Source organism: Oncorhynchus tshawytscha, linkage group LG06 (genome assembly GCF_018296145.1).
Source record: "Oncorhynchus tshawytscha isolate Ot180627B linkage group LG06, Otsh_v2.0, whole genome shotgun sequence".
In the NCBI taxonomy this organism is placed as follows: Eukaryota; Metazoa; Chordata; class Actinopteri; order Salmoniformes; family Salmonidae; genus Oncorhynchus; species Oncorhynchus tshawytscha.
This window is the reverse complement of record NC_056434.1, coordinates 641,958-662,053: the sequence shown is the minus strand read 5'-3', so window position 1 is coordinate 662,053 and position 20,096 is coordinate 641,958. Positions and strand designations below refer to the sequence as shown.

The following is a 20,096-nucleotide window of genomic DNA, read 5'->3' as shown; positions in this document are numbered from 1 at the left end:
TGTGCCCTCTGTTCAATGCCAGCCAACCTCAGGCACATTCTCACAGGGTGTAAAACAAGCCTCACCCAAGGACGCTACAGTTGGCGTCACAACCAAGTCCTTAAAAACCTTGCGTCCGCCCTGGAGGACAAGCGAGCTGCCACCAACTCTCTACCACCCCCAGCAGCATCACACCCCTTACGGACGACCTTTGTCCGCGAAGGGGCTAAACCATAGAAGAGCGGCTCTACACCATTAGAGCGAGACCAGCGACTGGAAAATGCTAGCTGACATTGGCCGGCAACTTGTGTTTCCTCCGGAGATCACAACCACCACCCTAAGACCTAACATGGTGCTCTGGTCCCGTTCGCTCAAGAAGGTCTTCATCATTGAGCTCACAGTACCCTGGGAGGACTCAGTAGATGAGGCTTATGAGCTAAAACATCTGCGCTATGTCGATCTAGCTGCCGAAGCACGGCATCATGGCTGGAACACAGAAGTCCGACCAGTGGAGGTGGGCTGCAGAGGTTTTGTGGCAACATCTACAACCAGACTGCTTAGAGACCTGGGAATTAAGGGCCAGAGCCAGCGTTCGGCAATCAAAGCTGTATCGGAGGCGGCAGAAGGCAGCAGTCAATGGCTCTGGATGAAGAGGAAAGACCCCAGCTGGGCCCTGAAGTTAGAGGGCCAGGAGGTATGCGGTCAACAATGCTTGACTCAGGGAGGAGGACGCCCCTGCCATGCATAGTCCCATGGGATGTTGGCTATCAACAACAAGGCAACTCCTATGACTAATTGGGAATGGGACGCAAGCGTAGGATTGATCACCCTGTCGCCGGCTGCCTTTGGGGAGGGTGTATAGTGTGAAAGGCCGAAACACCCTAGGAACCAAAGGTACACTACTGACGATGCGCTCCCCAAATTTCACCAGGCTCACTGTTCATGAACTCTTGGAAGTGCTTGCACAAAGGATATGCACAAAGGATAGTAACATATCATCCTGTGTTCTTGGAATCTCACAGAATTAGCTATTCAAGTTAGCTAGCTAACATTAGCTAGTTAAGAGTCGATAGCTAGCTAGTTAGATACTGGCTAGCTAACTAGAGATGTTACACAATCAGATTTATTTTCCTGTTGCACAAAATCTGCTTTTTGGATGACATAAACAGCTTTTAACAGAATAGACAGCTTTTAAATTTAGCTAGGCCTTCAGACACTGTGGAAAACAGATAGCAAACTAGTTATCAGATTAGCTGGACAACACATTCACATTGCCTGAAGTGAAATGTAGCCAGACCTTCATAGCAGTGATCCATGCAAGTTGTCCTGTTTCAACGAACCCTAACAAAATAGCAGTTGATCCTTAGCTTCCCCTAGTAGCTAAACATCTTCTTGCAGCGTTCCGACAGACTAGAAGCTTAGTGGTTTGCAAAAATGCGCAGGTCCCAGATGAGAGCGCGTGAGTGATTTCCATTGTTTTTACTTCTGCGTGTGCATGTGACACAAGCTCGTCCATGTAACAGCATGAATATAAAACGTTAAGCACTTAGGCTGTGAGTGCTGGGGGGAAAAAAATCAGCCTCGAAGACAATTCATGGAAAAAATCTATGGTTTTGGCACAAAGGTGATAACGAGGGTGTATTTTTAGCAAAGAATATGGACAACTCTACAGAGCCAGATCTTGCCCATTCAGAAGTGTCAGGACACCATATTTAGTACGCTCCAAACCCATTAAATTGTTCCATGGTATATATACTAACACCCACACAGGACCTATTGAAGGTCAGAGCTGTCCATGTCTGAATTGAAAGCAAAAAAGTAAAGGTGTATTATAATTGTTAATACTGTATGACTATTATTGTTGTTGTTCCACTTATAATAATGCATTTGTGCCTTAACCCCGATAGAGAAGTCAACTTTCCAAATGTGCTACAAAGACACTATTGGAATTGTCTTTCTGGGCTCGGCATCAGTTAAACTGCAGTACTGCAAGTCTCCTCTCTGTACATGGGATGGCGTGAAAACCGGAACCCTGGACCCTTGAAAGAATTCCTCAACTTCAAAACGTTGTTCTCTCCATAGCAAAACTAGATTAGTTTCTATGCTGTACTCACTACTGGCCTCGTTTGCTGTGATTGAACGGTAAAGACACACCCAAATAAACACCCGCATCAAACCACACCCCCAAGACAACTCACTGTTTGCGTGGCTTTCGCTCTTTGAAATATGCTATCGAAACTTATTGTTTCTGCTTCGTGATTATAATCATCACACCGGGAAGCAACATAAATCAAACATCCGATCATCACTCCTGACTGTCACTCCTGACTGCGCTCAGCCAACGCGTTAAAAGTCATGGACAAACTTAAATCAGTTTTGAGCGGAACGGATGGACCCAATGAAAACGGCAATATCTTGCAGGTAAAAAAACGAATTGATCAAATGTAGTATAAATTGATATTATAGACTCATACTTAAACATTTAATCCACTGTCATTATTATATAAACATAATAATAATTTGATTTACCCAGTGTAAAATATGTGAAAGTAAACAAATCTAATTTAATGTAAGGTATATTCCTAAATCAATGCATCTTCTCTCTCATCATGTGAACCTGTGGATCCTCACGGAATGACTTTACTTGGTTCAGGCAGCGAATGAAGCATCTACTTTGGGTTGGGGTACACGAGTGAAGGGATTTATTATCTGTTTTGTGATTGGGGTCACCTGCTCAATCTTGGTAAGTGGATTTGAATATGTTGCTTTCCTATATACAATTATTTACAGTATTACAATGTGTGTTTGTGCTTATTTGCGCACCACCCATTTCTGATCAGGAGACACCTGATCCAGAGAGATGTGGTGCTACAGGTTTATCCTGAGCTCAGGAATGTGCAACATCTCTTTTGTTTAATTGAGAGGCATTGTGTGCTCTTTTTTTCCAGGTGAAACTGGTCTCCTACGTGTGTCTGCCCCACATGACAAAACTTTTGCCCTTTTTCTACTCCCCCCCCCCCACCCCCAGGGTCAGATGAACTCGTGGATATCATTTGTATGTCTCTGCATGCAGTTTGAAGGAAGTTGTTAACTAATGTTAGCGCAATTGCTAACTAGTGTTAGCACAATTACTGGCAGTCTATGGGAACAGCTAGCATGCTAGTTGTTCCTGTAAACTTCCAGTCATTGTGCTTTCAGTTAGAGGTAGCTTCCTGAGCCAAAGTTAACTTTCTTCATACTGGACACAGCGACATACAAATGGTATCCACAAGTTCATCTGACTCTAGGGAAGGAGGTAAAGGGCTTCGTTGCCAAAATCCCTTTAAAGGAAATGGTTCACTTGCAGCTTGTTTTACTGGGTACACCTGACAAACTGGCATTAGTCACTAATTTATGGTCTGGCATGAAATCTGGCACGGTTCTATAGGAGTCCTGTAGGAACTTGTCATGTAGATACCTTACAGCCCCCATGCATCATCACTGTACGTCTAGATACCTTACAGCCCCCATGCATCATCACTGTACGTCTAGATACCTTACAGCCCCCATGCATCATCACTGTACGTCTAATAAATCACAGTTTATTTCATAAAAATAACTCCAAACATATTTTTTATCATTTATTTCCCTGAGCTTCCTTTTGCCATTGAAATTCTCAATCTGGGCGTGTTGATACAAATTAAAATATATTTACATACACAGCCCTGCTTGGCAGAATTATCTAGACCAGAGGTATTCAACCCTTACCCTACGAGGTCCGGTGCCTGCTGGTTTTCTGTTCTACACACCTGGTGTCCCAGGTCTAAATCAGTCCCTGATTAGAGGGGAACAATGAAAAATGCAGTGGAACTGGCTTCGAGGTCCAGCGTTGAGTTTGAAGGGTCTAGACTCTCTAGAGCTTACTCTGCTTATCCCTTCATAGTAGGAGGATGCATGTGCAAATTAAACATGACTGGTCATTGGTCAGAATAATCTGATCAGATTGTGATGTCATGCTCTGGGACAAAAACTCCATTCCACATGAACAAGCTGAAATTCCTTGCACTGTTTTCAAAATGCTCTTACATTTTAAAAGGGCATTCTCATAATTTTCACAATTTCAGAGTGTTATTTCGACATCATAGTGTGGAAATATCATAAAAACAGCAGGAGATCACATTTTTGACTGCACTGACCCTTTAAAAATTGTTATATTAATGACATCTTCAGTTTTGAGGTTGAAACTGATAAATGATCTGTCTTGCCTCTACAGGGAGTCTGTATGCTCTTCATCCCCAAAGTAGGAATCCTCCTCTTCATCATATTTTATACCTTTGGAAACATCTGTTCACTCTGCAGGTGAGATTCAGCAGAATGCCCTCAACACCTGACGACTCAGGACCTTTTCAGTATGGCATTTCCTTCATGACAAATATGATTCAGTTAACTGTCAATGCCCTGATATGTGATTCTGTCCTTAGAAACATGTCAACAATTTATAACAGAGGTTGATTGTGTCCTATGTGAGTGTTTCCTTAGCCGTCTCTAACTAAACCTAACCTGTCCTCAGCACCGTAGATAATAACAGTTCTGTCCTATCAGCACCATGTTCCTGATGGGACCAGTCAAACAGCTGAAGAGGATGTGTGACAAGACCAGAGCTCTGGCCACTACTATCATGTTGGTGAGTACCAGCTACTGATGTTAGGTTTAGAAAGGACTGCATTCCAATTGATGTCATTTTGTAGCACTATGTGAATATGAAAAGAATGAGAATCCTAGAAAGAAATCAAAGGTACATCAAGTTTGAATTAACTTATTTTCTGTTCTCTTTTCTAGACATGTCTTGTGTTGACTCTCTGTGCAGCCTTCTGGGTAAGCCTATATTTTGATGAATTTTGTGATGTCTTCAGCAAGTTTTTATTTGGCTGTTCGTGCATACAAAAAAATATTCGGTAGCTGAAGCCTACACCCGCTAGTTAGTGATTGGTCAACAGTACTACTCCTAGTAGGAGCAGGAACTATGGACAGGATTTCTTCAATTAAGTGTTTGTCATTCAATGAGAGATGACTAGTTTTAATGCACTTTTTTTTTACTTCAGAAATACTGCGCAAAACATCTTAGCAAGACGTCTAAATGAATGATTTCTTGATTTATCTTAGATTAATTCTGATTTATTTTGAGGAAGTGTTATGGCTATGTTGCTACGGTGGATCACGAGGGACAAACAACAGTAATATTGCCAGGTCTTTAGGGAGTATGTGAGCATAGACCTTCGCTTCGCCTAGCTGAGTTGTGCTAAGAGCAAATTGAACGTGTGCTGCTAGGAGCAAATTGAACATATACACTACATGGCCAAAAGTACCTGCTCGTCGAACATCTCATTCCAAAAAACATGGGCATTAATATGGTGTTGATTTCCCCCCCCCCCTTTGCTGCTATAACAGCCTCCACTCTTCTGGGAAGGCTTTCCAATAGACGTTGAAACTCTGCTGCAGGGACTTGCTTCCATTCAGGCACAAGAGCATTAGTGAAGTTATTTATTTATTTATTTGACCTTTATTTAACTAGGCAAGTCAGTTTTTTTGTAACAGTATTTTTATTGGAATTTCACAATTTTCACCCATATTAAGAGATACAACAACAGAGACAAAGCACACAGAACAAAAACAAGAAAAACAGCACCCACTTACACATATCTACGTGCATATATATACACATACATACACACACATGCATATACACACACATACGCATACATACACGCACGCACACACACACATATACACACCCATACATACGTACACCATTTTCCTCTTCCCGCTCGGTGCTTCTCTCACCCCATCACCATCATTGCGTCTCTCAATACATACATTTTAAACAAACTTACAAACAGAAATTAAACAAAAAAGCTCAGTTTAAACCAAGAGGTTAGGTTCCACACATGGAACGTACAGTGTAGTTCTGAAATACATAGATCCCCGCCATTCTAAGAGAATCCTTGCAGCATAATAGCTGATACCTCAGGTTCTAGGTAATTTAGATAAGGTTCCCATACTTTGTAGAACTGGTCTGTTTTAGAATGCAATGTACATGTCAGATATTCCAGAGGCACCCATTCAAATAGTATCTTATGCCAATCTTTAATAGAAGGAACCTTATCACTAATCCACTGTAAAAGGATGTTTTTCCTCGCTGCGAAGGTAAGGATGTTGTAAAGCCTCCTTTTACCGACAGAAGTAACATGCCTACTAGGGAGACCTAACAGTAAAGAAACTGGGTCCAATTCTAGATCAACCACCGGGATCTTTTCAATTTCTTGCAGAACACCAGACCAGTATCTTTGTATTTTGGTACATGACCATAAACAATGTGTTAGGGTGCCTGTATCAGTTTTGCATTTAAGACACTGAGGGGAAGAGGAAGTGGGGCTAAAAGCATGTCTGCGATTTGGGGATATATGCAATCTGTGTATTATTCTTAATTGGATTGCTCTAGTACGGTTACATATAGATATTGTTTTTGCATATCTCCAAATGTCCTCCCACATCTCTTTGTCAATAGTAACAGACAATTCTTTCTCCCCCACTTGTTTCACCCTCTGTGTGTTGACAGCAGAAAAGGACCTTAAAGTATCATAAAACAGACTTACAGACATTTTCCTTTGTGGGAAAAAAGCATTCTTTCAATGACAGACACATCAGGGTTACCAATTAAGGTGGTGCTCTTCAGAATATAATGTCTTACTTGTAGGAAGCGGAAAAAGTCCTGCTTTGGGAGTCGATATTTCTCGAACATCTGCTCAAATGACAACAAAATCTTATCAGCAAATAAGTCATTTAGCCTGCGTATGCCCTTATTAAGCCATAAGTTAAAGCCAGCATCCAGCAATCCTGGACTGAAATCTGGGTTGTTAAGAATTGGGGTAAGAGCAGAGGTTAGTTTGGACCTTCCCAGGAAGCGTTGAACTGACCTCCATACTTTGAGTGTGTTAAGTGTAACGGGATTATTGCAGTGATCTTCTACAGACTTGAAACTTCTGAAAAATAAAAGATCCTGTAAGGGGTATTTTGAAAGAGAAGTCTCAATGTCTAACCAAATAGAGGAGTCATCATTTGTGATCCAGTCAGAAATATAACAAAGGTGGGCACACCATTGATAGAACCTGATATTGGGCAGGTCCAAGCCGCCCATAGAACTTGGCAGCTGCAATATTGCCATCTTAAGTCTTGGCTTGCGTTTACTCCATATAAAGGAACTTAGCCATCCATTTACATCCTTTATTACCTTATTGGAGAGTAATACTGGGATAATTTGGATTGGGTAAAGTAGTCTAGGTAAAACGTTCATTTTCAAGAGGGATATTCTCGTTGTTGCATGACTTACGGCCCCTAATGAAGCCAGTTTGGTCTCCTTTCACAATTTAGTGGCAGTGAGTCCTCTAATCTTGTTGCTAGAATTTTAGAAAGCAATTTTCTATCCACATTCAGAAGGGAAATTGGTCTGTATGAGGAACAAGACTCTGGACATTTTCCCTTTTTGGGAATAAGTGAAATGTTGGCTTCTCTCAGCGTTTGAGGGAGTTGGTCATTTGAAAATGAGTGGAACTCGAACTATACTAAACCCAAAAATTAAACATGTAAAAATCCAAAAGGGGGTTTTCCCACTAGCTAACATGCGGGGTTGCTATAAAGTTGGAAACACAGAATCATCTAGAATGTCATTGTATGCTGTAGTGTTAAGATTTCCCTTCACTGGAACTAAGGGGCCTAGCCCGAACCATGAAAAATAGCCCCAGACCATTATTCCTCCTACACCAAACTTTACAGTTGTCACTATGCATTAGGGCAGGTGGCGTTCTCCTGGCATTCGCCAAACCGAGATTTGTCTGTCGGACTGCCTGATGGTGAAATGTGATTCATCACTCCAGAGAACATGTTTCCAATGCTCCAGAGTCCAATGGTGGGGAGCTTTGCACCACTCCAGCCAACGCTTAGCATTGCGCATGGTGATCTTAGGCTTGTGTGCGGCTGCTCTGCCATGGAAACCCATTTCATGAAGCTCCCGAGGAACAGTTATTGTTCTGACATTGCTTCTGTAACAGTATAACTTTAGACCGTCCCCTGCCCATACCCGGGCGCGAACCAGGGACCCTCTGCACACATCAACAACAGTCACCCACGAAGCATCGTTACCCATCGCTCCACAAAATCGCGGCCCTTGCAGAGCAAGGGGAACTACTACTTCAAGTTCTCAGAGCAAGTGACGTCACCGATTGAAACGCTATTTAGCGCGCACCGCTAACTAAGCTAGCCGTTTCACATCCGTTACACTTCCAGAGGCAGTTTGGAACTCGGTAGTGAGTGTTGCACCTGCAGTCAAAGATCAGCTCCTTTGTCTTGATCATGTTGAGGGAGAGGTTGTTGTTCTGGCACCACACTGTCAGGTCTCTGACCTCTTCCCTATAGGCTGTCTCATCGTTGTTGGTGATCAGGCCTACCACCGTTGTTGTCGGAAACTTAATTTTGGAGTAGTTTGGCCATGCAGTCGGGTGAACAGAGTAAAGCAGGAGACGAAGCACCCCTGACGGGCCCCCGTGTTGAGGATCAGTGTGCCAGATATGTTGTTGCCTACCCCATACCAACTGAGGTCGTCCCGTCTGGACGTCCAGGATCCAGTTGCAGAAGGAGGTGTTTAGTCCCCGGGCCCTTAGCTTAGTGATGAGCTTTGAGGGCACTATGGGGTGGGAAAGGGCAGTGTGGAGTGCAATAGATTGCGTCATCTGTGGATCTGTTGGTGCAGTATGCAAATTGGAGTTTGAGTGGGTCTAGGGTTTCTGGGATTATGGTGTTTGTGAGCCATGACCAGCCTTTCAAAGCACTTCATGGCTACTGGCGTAAATGCTATGGGTTGGTAGTCATTTAGGCAGGTTGCCTTGGTGTTCTTGGGCACAGGGACTATGCAGCTCGTTGAGTGAAGTCTTAGTGCCAGCATCTGTTTGTGGTGGTAAAATAGACAGCTACGAAAAATATAGATTTTACCTTTATTTAACTAGGCAGATCAGTTAAGAACAAATTCAAATTTTCAATGATGGCCTAGGAACAGTGCCTGTTCAGGGGCAGAATGACAGATTTGTACCTTGTCAGCTCAGGGATTTGAACTTGCAACCTTCCGGTTACTAGTGCAACGCTCTAACCACTAGGCTACCCTGCCACCCCAAGATAAACTATCTTGGTAAATAGTGTGGTCTACAGCTTCATATGAGATACTCTACCTCAGGCGAGCAAAACCTTGAGTCTTTAATATTAGATTTGTTATATTATATTTGTTATATTATATTTGTTATATTAGATCACCAGCTGTTATTGACAAATTGACACATCCACTAATTTGAAGGGATGTCCACATACTTGTGTGTATATATAGTGTATGTTCTGATAGGAGCAAACTGAACATGCAGTGCATTTGGAAAGTATTCAGACCCCCTTTTCCACATTTTGTGTTACAGCCTTATTCTAAAATTAATAAAATAAAATCCCCTCAATCTACACACAATACCCCATATGATAAATTTGATGATAAATTTGATTTATTAACTGTGTTTTATATTCAGTGATTATTAACTGTGTTTTTTTCTAGTGGGTGAACTTTGGTCTCGCTTTGTTGTTTTGCATTTTGCAAGTCCTAGCATTTGCCTGGTGAGTTAGTTTTTTGTTCCTATTATAATATGTGTTTTATATCTATGATAACAGTTTCAGGCTTTGATGGATGTGGATTGTGTTTAATGGAATGATCTGTCTTCTCTTCTCTGCAGGTATGGCTTGTCATATATCCCTTTTATCAGGTTTGTTATCTTCTCATTCATGAAGATAATTTTCTGTTTTAAAGACTACAGTTGGGTCTATGTTGGAATTTATCAGAACTGAACAGATATGTATTTTAACATTATACAGTACACCTGGTTGTTCCCTTATTGTTTTTACCCCAGAGATGCCATCCTGAAGATTATTACGATGTGTGTAAAGTGAAGACCCCAGACTGGCCTGTCAGCTTGAAGGAACAACTGTGCCTCGGTTTCAAAGGATATATTTCTGGTCTGAGCTTCATGGATATATGTTTGAAACTGAATGTTGTATTGTCCATAACTTTGACACGCTGCTTGAGAACGGACCAACCAACTCCTTACAGTAAAATTGTACTACCTCTATACCCTTCCATTTAAAAAATGTTAATGGTATTTTTTTATCCTTTGTATTTCCACTATTAGGGAAGTATTGTGCTTTGGGTTTATTTAGATGTTTTGACCATTTCTAGTGGAAACATTTGTCTTTTTTACTATGTATATCTGTTTGCTACTGTGGGGGAAATTGTTGGTGATGAGAAGTAAGAACATGTAATTATTTGATCCAATTGTTGAATTGTTTTTCATAAGGTCTCTGCATATGCTGTAAATATGTGAATGTATTATAAAGGTTTATAAATGAAGGACTTTATTCATTGCTAAATGGTTGTGATTCAGAAACCTTGATGTTTTGATTTATTCTTAGTATCTCCAGAGGTGGGTATACTTTAGCATAATGCTTTCCCATATCAAGCCAAAAACAGTAGAGGGAAGTCTACAAGGAAAGATGTTAGAAACACATTCACCACACCTAGGAAAGATGTTTTCCTAATGGAATGAAACCTGCGAGGAAACCACGTTAGGGATGGAAGAGGAAGCGAGACATCCCACTCCCAAATGTTTCTGTTTGAATAGGCTGGCTAGCTGAGAATGTCACAAACGATGCGCATGCTTCAATGACAAGGAAGTTGTGTGCTGTGGTTTTGGATGGCCAGATAGTTTCATATTGTTCTTGATACTGTGTTGTTTTGACTGTCATTGCTAATATGGCAATAATTCGCTAGCTAGCTAACCAACAACGGTAACAATGTTTTTGAAAGACAAGTGCTCATTGTGCAAATGTATGTTTTCAATAACCATTGTAGACAAAATCTAGTTTACATGTCAACAATCTAAGCCAAGCCCGTCTGCTTTGTCACGTCGTTGCACATGCGTCGGTTTTGTTGCTAAACAACCATCTATGGCCGTGTTCGAGAGCATCAACACGACTGCAGGCGGCTGCCAACGGACAGATCTACAAATCACCTTGCATCATAAATAACGACTCATTATTATGTGTAGATCACTTTGCCCATGATACTTTGCGGGTTTGATCCTCTCGCACACGGCCAGAGAACAAAGAAGTCTCTTATCGGATGGAATAATGAGGAGAAGGAGCTCTGGACCCTTCGTGTCCGAAAGTAATTTAGTAATTCATTGTAGTCATGGCGCTTTGTAGAGTTGCTATTTTCTCATTTGTTGTCATTTAACTCGTTTCTGGATTCCTCATGATATTAGTCAAGTCTAATTTAACCAACAAATATGATAGTCAGTATAAAAAAAAGGTTAAGTGTACAAGACTACATCACAGGAGGCTGCTGAGGGGAGGACGGCTCATAATAATGACCAGAACTTTGCTAATGGAATGGCTTCAAACACATGGGAACCATGTGTTGGATGTACACTATTTGATACCATTCTACCTATTCTGCTCCTGCCTTTCCTTTACCAAGAGCCCATTCTCCCCAAGGAAGGTGACACCCATAACCTGTTGTACACATATCTGGCTGTGTTGGTAAAATCACTACATATCCCATGGAGCCAAGCTGGGAGAGGATGCCCATTGGCTGTGTCTGTAAAATCACTACTATCCCATGGAGCCAAGCTGGGAGAGGCTGCCCGTTGGCACAGTTCCAAGACCAGTCACGAATGTCCATGACGCCAATGACACTGGTGGTTCTCAAAACTGAACTTGGATCCGTGTTAAGGAGCAATGATAACCTTCCCCACTGTCGTCTTACACACACACACAACGTGCACATACATTCCTACTGATGCCACACTTTAACATTCACCACATACGCTGCTGCTACTGTTTATCTATCCTGTTGCCTAGTCACTTTACCCCTACCTGCTCTCTGTGTACATAGCTACCTCATACCTGCAGTATTTCTGAAGTTTGGCAATGAGGATGAAAACTAGCATAGTTCAGCTAGCCAGCTAGTTTAGCCAGGGAAAACGAGCTCGGGCTTAGGCTAATTCAAATCAAATTGTATTTGTCACATGCGCCGAACACAACAGGTGTAGACCTTATTGTGAAATGCTTAGTTACAAGCTCTTAACCAGCAATGCAGTTCAAGAAATATATTTAAAAAGTTGTCGTTTTTAGGCCCTGATATCAGGAGGCTGTCAATAGTAAAACAAAGCTTAAAACAATGTTTGAGTGAGCCCTGAATCCACAAAATGCTTCTGAAAACACGGTAGACTCCTCCTCACCACTGGAGAGTACCAGTCTGTTCAGCTAACATTCCCCCTAACCTGAGTACCAGTCTGTTCAGCTAACATTCCCCCTAACCTGAGTACCAGTCTGTTCAGCTAACATCCCCCCTAACCTGAGTACCAGTCTGTTCAGCTAACATTCCCCCTAACCTGAGTACCAGTCTGTTCAGCTAACATTCCCCTAACCTGAGTACCAGTCTGTTCAGCTAACATTCCCCTAACCTGAGTACCAGTCTGTTCAGCTAACATTCCCCTAACCTGAGTACCAGTCTGTTCAGCTAACATTCCCCTAACCTGAGTACCAGTCTGTTCAGCTAACATCCCCCTAACCTGAGTACCAGTCTGTTCAGCTAACATTCCCCTAACCTGAGTACCAGTCTGTTCAGCTAACATTCCAACTAGAGAGTACCAGTCTGTTCAGCTAACTTCCCACCTAGAGAGTACCAGTCTGTTCAGCTAACATTTCCCCTAACTTGATTACCAGTTGTTCAGCTAACATTCCCCCTAACCTGAGTACCAGTCTGTTCAGCTAACATTCCACCTAGAGAGTACCAGTCTGTTCAGCTAACATTCCACCTAGAGAGTACCAGTCTGTTCAGCTAACATTCCACCTAGAGAGTACCAGTCTGTTCAGCTAACATTCCACCTGGGGTGTGTGCAAATTTGGCGCAATATAGAATTAGAATGTTAAGAACGAAAACAAATAATACCGTTCCCACCTGCTGCGGTCATTCCTTTGTAAGAAAGCATTGTCAATGCAAGATCATATTGTTCAAAGTAATGAGAGACACAATTGATGGGAACATTTTTAGCCTGCAATATTTAATTGAGCTAATTTTGCTTCAGTTGCAACCCATTAATGAGAGGAAAGAAATGCAAAACTGACACTTGTGGTCATTCCTCACACATATGCTGATCATCATACTTGCTTCCATTTTTACAATGAAGTTATGCCTATTCCATTTCTATTATTTGTCCCTCCTCTCTTATTAAGAGATAGAGTCTAGACCGGCTACTTCAGGAAACTATCTGAATGGACATAGAGAGAATTAGTGAACTCACACACACGCACGCACGCGCACACACACACACACACACACACACACACACACACACACACACACACACACTAAAAGGACCCATCAGTCAAAGCCACCAGCGCACCTTAGACACAAACAAATCATATTTATTCTTTCCTTCAATTATTGGCTGTAGTCCATCAGAAAGTAGGCCTAAGCTAAATTATAGCATAATTCTAAAATAATGTTGCCTGTAAAATTAATTGACAAGGAAAGTTTGAAGTGGGGAGAGAAAATTCATTTTTAACATATTTAAGTTATTTGTAAAAAGTTTCCAACCAGGCCATAACATTATCCTACCATAATTCTCATCATAACTGATATTTTAATAGCTTTAACATGTAAATACATTTTCAAACACACATACCTAAAGTATTGAAGTATTTATTGGTGATTCTGTAAAAGCATATTATATAACTCAGCCTTCTTAACAACACTATCAACAAGGCAGTTCCTACAGGCCCTGGTTTTGTCACACCTGGACTACTGTTCAGCCGGGTGGTCAGGTGCCACAAAGAGGGCCTTAGGAAAATTACAATGGACTCAGAACAGTGCAGCACGGCTGGCCCATAAAAGTACACTGAAAGCTAACATTAATAATATGTATGTCAATCTCTCCTGGCTCAAAGTGGAAGAGAGATTGACTACTTGTTTTTTAAGAAGTGTTTACATGCTGAATGTGCCGAGGTGTCTGTTTAAACTACTAGCACACAGCTCAGACACCCATGAATAACCAACAAGACATGCCACCAGAGGTCTCTTCACAGTCCCCAAGTCCAGAACAGACTATGGGAGGCGCACAGTACTACATAGAGCCATGACTACATGGAACTCTATTCCACATCAAGTAACTGATGCAAGCAGTAGAATCAGATTTTAAAAGCAGGTAAAACCACACCTTATGGAACAACGGGGACTGTGAAGAGACACACACACACCTGTACAGACACACATACGCACACAAACGCTAGCACACACACTCTACAAACACACATTTTGTAATATTGTTGTACGGTGGTATTATACATTTTGTATTGTTGATATGTAGTGGTATAATAATGTTATATGATGTACTCTTTTATCTTTTTTTATGTTTGATGTAAGTGCCTTAATGTGTTTGGACCCCAAGAAGAGTAGCTGCTGCTGTAACAGTATAACTTTAGACCGTCCCCTCGCGCGAACCAGGGACCCTCTACACACATCAACAACAGTCTCCCACGAAGCATCATTACCCATCGCTCCACAAAAGCCTCGGCCCTTGCAGAGCAAGGGGAACCACTACTTCAAGGTCTCAGAGCAAGTGACGTCACCGATTGAAACGCTATTTAGCGCGCACCACCGCTAACTAAGCTAGCTATTTCACATACGTTACACTGCCTTGACATCAACTAATGGGGATCCAAAATAAACCCGAGGTAGTGTAGCTGCTGCCTTGGTTTCAACAAATGGGGATCCATAATAAACCCCAGTAAGACTAGCTGCTGCCTTGGTGTAACAGATGTGAAACGGCTAGCTTAGTTAGCGGTGGTGCGCGCTAAATAGTGTTTCAATCGGTGACCTCACTTGCTCTGAGACCTTGAAGTAGTAGTTTTCCTTGCTCTGCAAGGGCCGTGGCTTTTGTGGAGCGATGGGTAACGATGCTTCGTGGGTGACTGTGGTTGATGTGTGCAGAGGTTCGCGCCCGGGTATGGGCGAGGGGACGGTCTAAAGTTATACTGTCACATTGGCATCAACTGATGGGCGTCCCTAATAAATACAAATACAAGCCAAGGTTATCTACTGACTCAAATTCTAAAGTAAAACATGAAATACATTTATTGATTTCAAAATGTATTTAAATGTGTGTGCAAAGTGGTGTAATAAAACTGGGCAATGGTCACTAATGTCTTGGGCGAATACACCAGTAGAAACATACGTCTCTGGTGTCTTTGTTCAAATAAGATCAATCAGAGTTTACTTTGAAGGATCTTTAGGGTTGGGCCTTGTAGGCTTAGTCACCAGCTGGGTTAGGTTTAGATCATTACACATCTTATAGATCGTCTGAAGCCTGCATTTCTCAATCATAATTTAGGTCACCCAGGATAAGGACTTGGTAAAAGAAGACAACAAACTAGTTAACTCCTCGAGTGCACAAAGGTTAGCCAAGGGAGGACGGTGGACTCTATAACAGTTATGGGTACATTTTTCCCCAGACAAAGGCTTAAAGATAGTAGCTAAAAATAATTGGCAAGGGAAATGGATTTCAGTAAAGAGTCAGAAATGATCTTTAATAAGAATGTCCACTCCACCACCTCTAACATGTCTGTCAGCTCTGAACACATGATCACCCTCAATATTAATACCCAGACTGTCCCCCAGAGATCCAAGTTTCAGTCAGTATAAGAATGTTCAGATTCGTCTGCGTAGCCCTGATGTAATCCAGTTAAGGGATTAATCTCCTTGTGTTCAGATGCATCAACCCGAGTCTTTTACAATATTTAAAGTCACATGGCGTCTCCAACTTAAACAAGCTACGTTCAATAGGCGGTTGCAGGCCCTGTCTGATGGTTGATATGGATTTTGTTGTTATGGCTATAAGATTACATTTAACTGCACCATTTGGTCTTTCCCTTTTAGTAATAGAGGAAGGAGTAGAAATGTGAATGACTTTTCCAAGGTTAGCACCATAGGGCCTGAAGCTGCAGCCAATGTCAATGTGGGGAAGTTTCAGAGTAACAAATGATGGAATGTTAGAAACGGACATACATGGGCTTTGGATTTTATTGTGCAACAGCCCAAGCCCTCTACATGTTTTGAAAACCAAGGAGCTATTCAAGTTTATGGAATTCACCTTTGAACTAAATGCACCGGGTGAGCAGACCACAGAGGGCTTCTCTTTTGAGCTATCAATAGCATATATAAGTGGAGTTCAAACAAATAGGTACAAGATTAAAACAGTATAGACTGGCAGTATAGACACCAGTACGACGATAACAGTATAGACTGGCAGTATAGACACCAGTACGACGATAACAGTATAGACTGGAAGTATAGACACCAGTACGACGATAACAGTATAGACTGGCAGTATAGACACCAGTACGACGATAATGCTTAGAAACGATGGGAGGTATTACCTGAGCGGGCCTTGGTCGGATTCTGAGTCAATATCTCAAGAGGCCTTGGGCCGATAACTAAATAAGTAAAGACTGGTTAGTGACTGTAACAAATGTAGGTAAGACTGGTTAGTGACTGGAACTGGTTGTCAGTCAGTCATGTCATACAGTCTTTCAGTCAGGTGCTGTCAGTAAAACACTTGTTTGTCATTCAGAATGGCCATCTTCCATCTTCTTTCAGCTCTGAGGAATGCTTTGTCCACACAGCAAATTTGAGAATTTTAACAACCACAGTGTTAAATTTAACACTTACAAATTAATTGTGACCCCCAGAAATAATGTTAAACTAACACTTTTCAAAGGATTCACAAACTAACACCTCTACAGTGTGGGGTGGTGAACGTTAGCTAACACCTCTACAGTGTGGTATGGTGAACGTTAGCTAACACCTCTACAGTATGGGGTGGTGAACGTTAGCTAACACCTCTACAGTCTGGGATGGTGAACGTTAGCTAACACTTTACAGTGTGGGGTGGTGAACGTTAGCTAACACCTCTACAGTGTGGGGTGGTGAACGTTAGCTAACACCTCTACAGTGTGGGGTGGTGAATGTTAGCTAACACCTCTACAGTCTGGGATGGTGAACGTTAGCTAACACCTCTACAGTGTGGGGTGGTGAACGTTAGCTAACACCTCTACAGTGTGGGGTGGTGAACGTCAGCTAACACCTCTACAGTCTGGGATGGTGAACGTTAGCTAACACCTCTACAGTGTGGGGTGGTGAACGTTAGCTAACACCTCTACAGTCTGGGATGGTGAACGTTAGCTAACACCTCTACAGTCTGGGGTGGTGAACGTTAGCTAACACTTCTACAGTCTGGGATGGTGAACGTTAGCTAACACCTCTACAGTCTGGGATGGTGAACGTTAGCTAACACCTCTACAGTCTGGGGTGGTGAACGTTAGCTAACACCTCTACAGTTAGGGGTGGTGAACGTTAGCTAACACCTCTACAGTCTGGGATGGTGAACGTTAGCTAACACCTCTACAGTCTGGGATGGTGAACGTTAGCTAACACATCTACAGTCTGGGGTGGTGAACGTTAGCTAACACCTCTACAGCCTTGGGTGGTGAACGTTAGCTAACACCTCTACAGTCTGGGGTGGTGAACGTTAGCTAACACCTCTACAGTCTGGGGTGGTGAACGTTAGCTAACACCTCTACAGTCTGGGGTGGTGAACGTTAGCTAACACCTCTACAGTCTGGGGTGGTGAACGTTAGCGCGCTCTGTCTCTATTGTGGTGCACTATGCTCACAGCTTTGAGCAACAATTTAGATGGAAAATTACAGAAAGTTCACAGCAAAAATATAATTTGTACAGAAGTAGCTAGTTAACCAAAATAATGTTTACAATGCCATGGCTGAATCCCTCTTGATTCAACTAACTTCCCACAATGATTTAAATCACAACATGACATCTATTTCATGTAGCTACTGTTTTTGTTGTTCTCAGGTCAAAAGATGTCATTAAATGATCCCAATTCTAGTAGGAGCAGCTTGTGACTAGTTCATGTTGAAGAAGAACGTGGATCCTTAGCCTAGGCTAGATCTACTAGCTGTATGTTATTTTACATTATCTCAGACCTGGCTGATCTCAGACCTGGCTGATCTTATTGTCTTCTGTGGAAGTCAGAACATTGTTGGACAGGTTTAAAGGCTCCTTGTTCTTGTATCCATAGAGACAGTTATTTTTTCTTGAAGTAAACTGTCCAATTAGAAATTGTGAGAACACATTTAGAAAGCCTGTAGCTTTAACAGTGTGTGTGTGTGTGTGTGTGTGTGTGTGTGTGTGTGTGTGTGTGTGTGTGTGTGTGTGTGTGTGTGTGTGTGTGTGTGTGTGTGTGTGTGTGTGTGTGTGTGTGTGTGTGTGTGTGTATGTGTGCTCGTGCGCGTGTGTGGGTGTGTGCGCGCGCGCAAGCAGGCAAGTATTAAACATCCAGAACACTGATTAGAGGGAGTAGGCCTACTTAAACATTGAGAGCATTAATAGTTACAGTGAACATTGTGTTGATTATGGTGAAAATGCTATTAAAACATTTTTTGATAGAGATTTTTTTTACCATCAAATCATAGAATGCCTATAACTCTATGCACTGCTTTTTAACTGTTTTCTTTTTAAGTGGGGCGAAATTTAAGCAGGTACCCACGTGTCAACTCTTCATTGGTTATTCCCACGTGGGTGATTGAAAGATGAACAAGGACGGTGGCGGTAGGGCACCTAATTTATGAAAGTTGCCAATCGCAATATAAAGTCAAGAGAAGAGAAATCCTAAGAGGAGAGATGACTAGAAACGATTCTGTTGACAATTGTATGTGCGGATTAATTGTAGAGGACCTTGTTCATTTCAGCTAAAATAACAACTCAATGTTTATATCCCAGGACAAATTAGCTTTTTTATTTGTTGGGTGACACTCAAAGGGGGTGACACTCTTGACCCAAACTGCTACAGACCTATATCTATCCTACCCTGCCTTTCTAAGGTCTTCGAAAGCCAAGTCAACAAACAGATTACCGACTATTTCGAATCTCACCATACCCTCTTTGCTATGCAATCTGGTTTCAGAGCTGGTCATGGGTGCACCTCAGCCACGCTCAAGGTCCTAAATGATATCTTAACCGCCATCGATAAGAAACATGATTGTGCAGCCGTATTCATTGATCTGGCCAAGGCTTTCGACTCTATCAATCACCACATCCTCATCGGCAGACTCGACAGCCTTGGTTTCTCAAATGATATCCTCGCCTGGTTCACCAACTACTTCTCTGATAGAGTTCAGTGTGTCAAATCGGAGGGTCTGTTGTCCGGACCTCTGGTAGTCTCTATGGGGGTGCCACAAGGTTCAATTCTTGGACAGACTCTCTTCTCTGTATACATCAATGATGTTGCTCTTGCTGCTGGTGAGTCTCTGATCCACCTCTACACAGACGACACCATTCTGTATACTTCTGGCCCTTCTTTGGACAATGTGTTAACAACCCTCCAGGCGAGCTTCAATGTCATACACCTCTCCTTCCGTGGCCTCCAATTGCTCTTAAATACAAGTAAAACTAAATGCATGCTCTTCAACCGATCGCTGCCTGCACCTGCCCGCCTGTCCAACATCACTACTCTGGACGGCTCTGACTTAGAATACGTGGACAAGTACAAATACCTAGGTGTCTGGTTAGACTGTAAACTCTCCTTCCAGACCCACATCAAACATCTCCAATCCAAAGTTAATTCTAGAATCGGCTTCCTATTTCGCAACAAAGCATGCTGCCAAACATACCCTTGTAAAACTGACCATCCTACCAATCCTCGACTTCGGCGATGTCATTTACAAAATAGCCTCCAATACCCTACTCAACAAATTGGATGCAGTCTATCACAGTGCCATCCGTTTTGTCACCAAAGCCCCATATACTACCCACCATTGCGACCTGTACGCTCTCGTTGGCTGGCCCTCGCTTCATACTCGTCGCCAAACCCACTGGCTCCATGTTATCTACAAGACCCTGCTAGGTAAAGTCCCCCCTTATCTCA

General features: G+C 42.3%; 1 protein-coding gene across 1 annotated transcript; it reads left to right on the top strand.

Annotated features, from left to right (window-relative positions):
* Positions 1-1,033: 1,033 nt before the first annotated feature.
* sft2d2a (SFT2 domain containing 2a) lies at positions 1,034-10,452 on the top strand. The gene is made up of 8 exons (XM_024416622.2): positions 1,034-2,400; positions 2,633-2,722; positions 4,232-4,317; positions 4,561-4,642; positions 4,798-4,833; positions 9,599-9,657; positions 9,774-9,803; positions 9,948-10,452. Exons 1-8 carry the CDS (start codon positions 2,335-2,337, stop codon positions 9,985-9,987), a joined length of 489 nt encoding a protein of 162 aa, XP_024272390.1. The 5' UTR covers positions 1,034-2,334; the 3' UTR covers positions 9,988-10,452.
* The last annotated feature ends 9,644 nt before the right edge of the window (positions 10,453-20,096 follow it).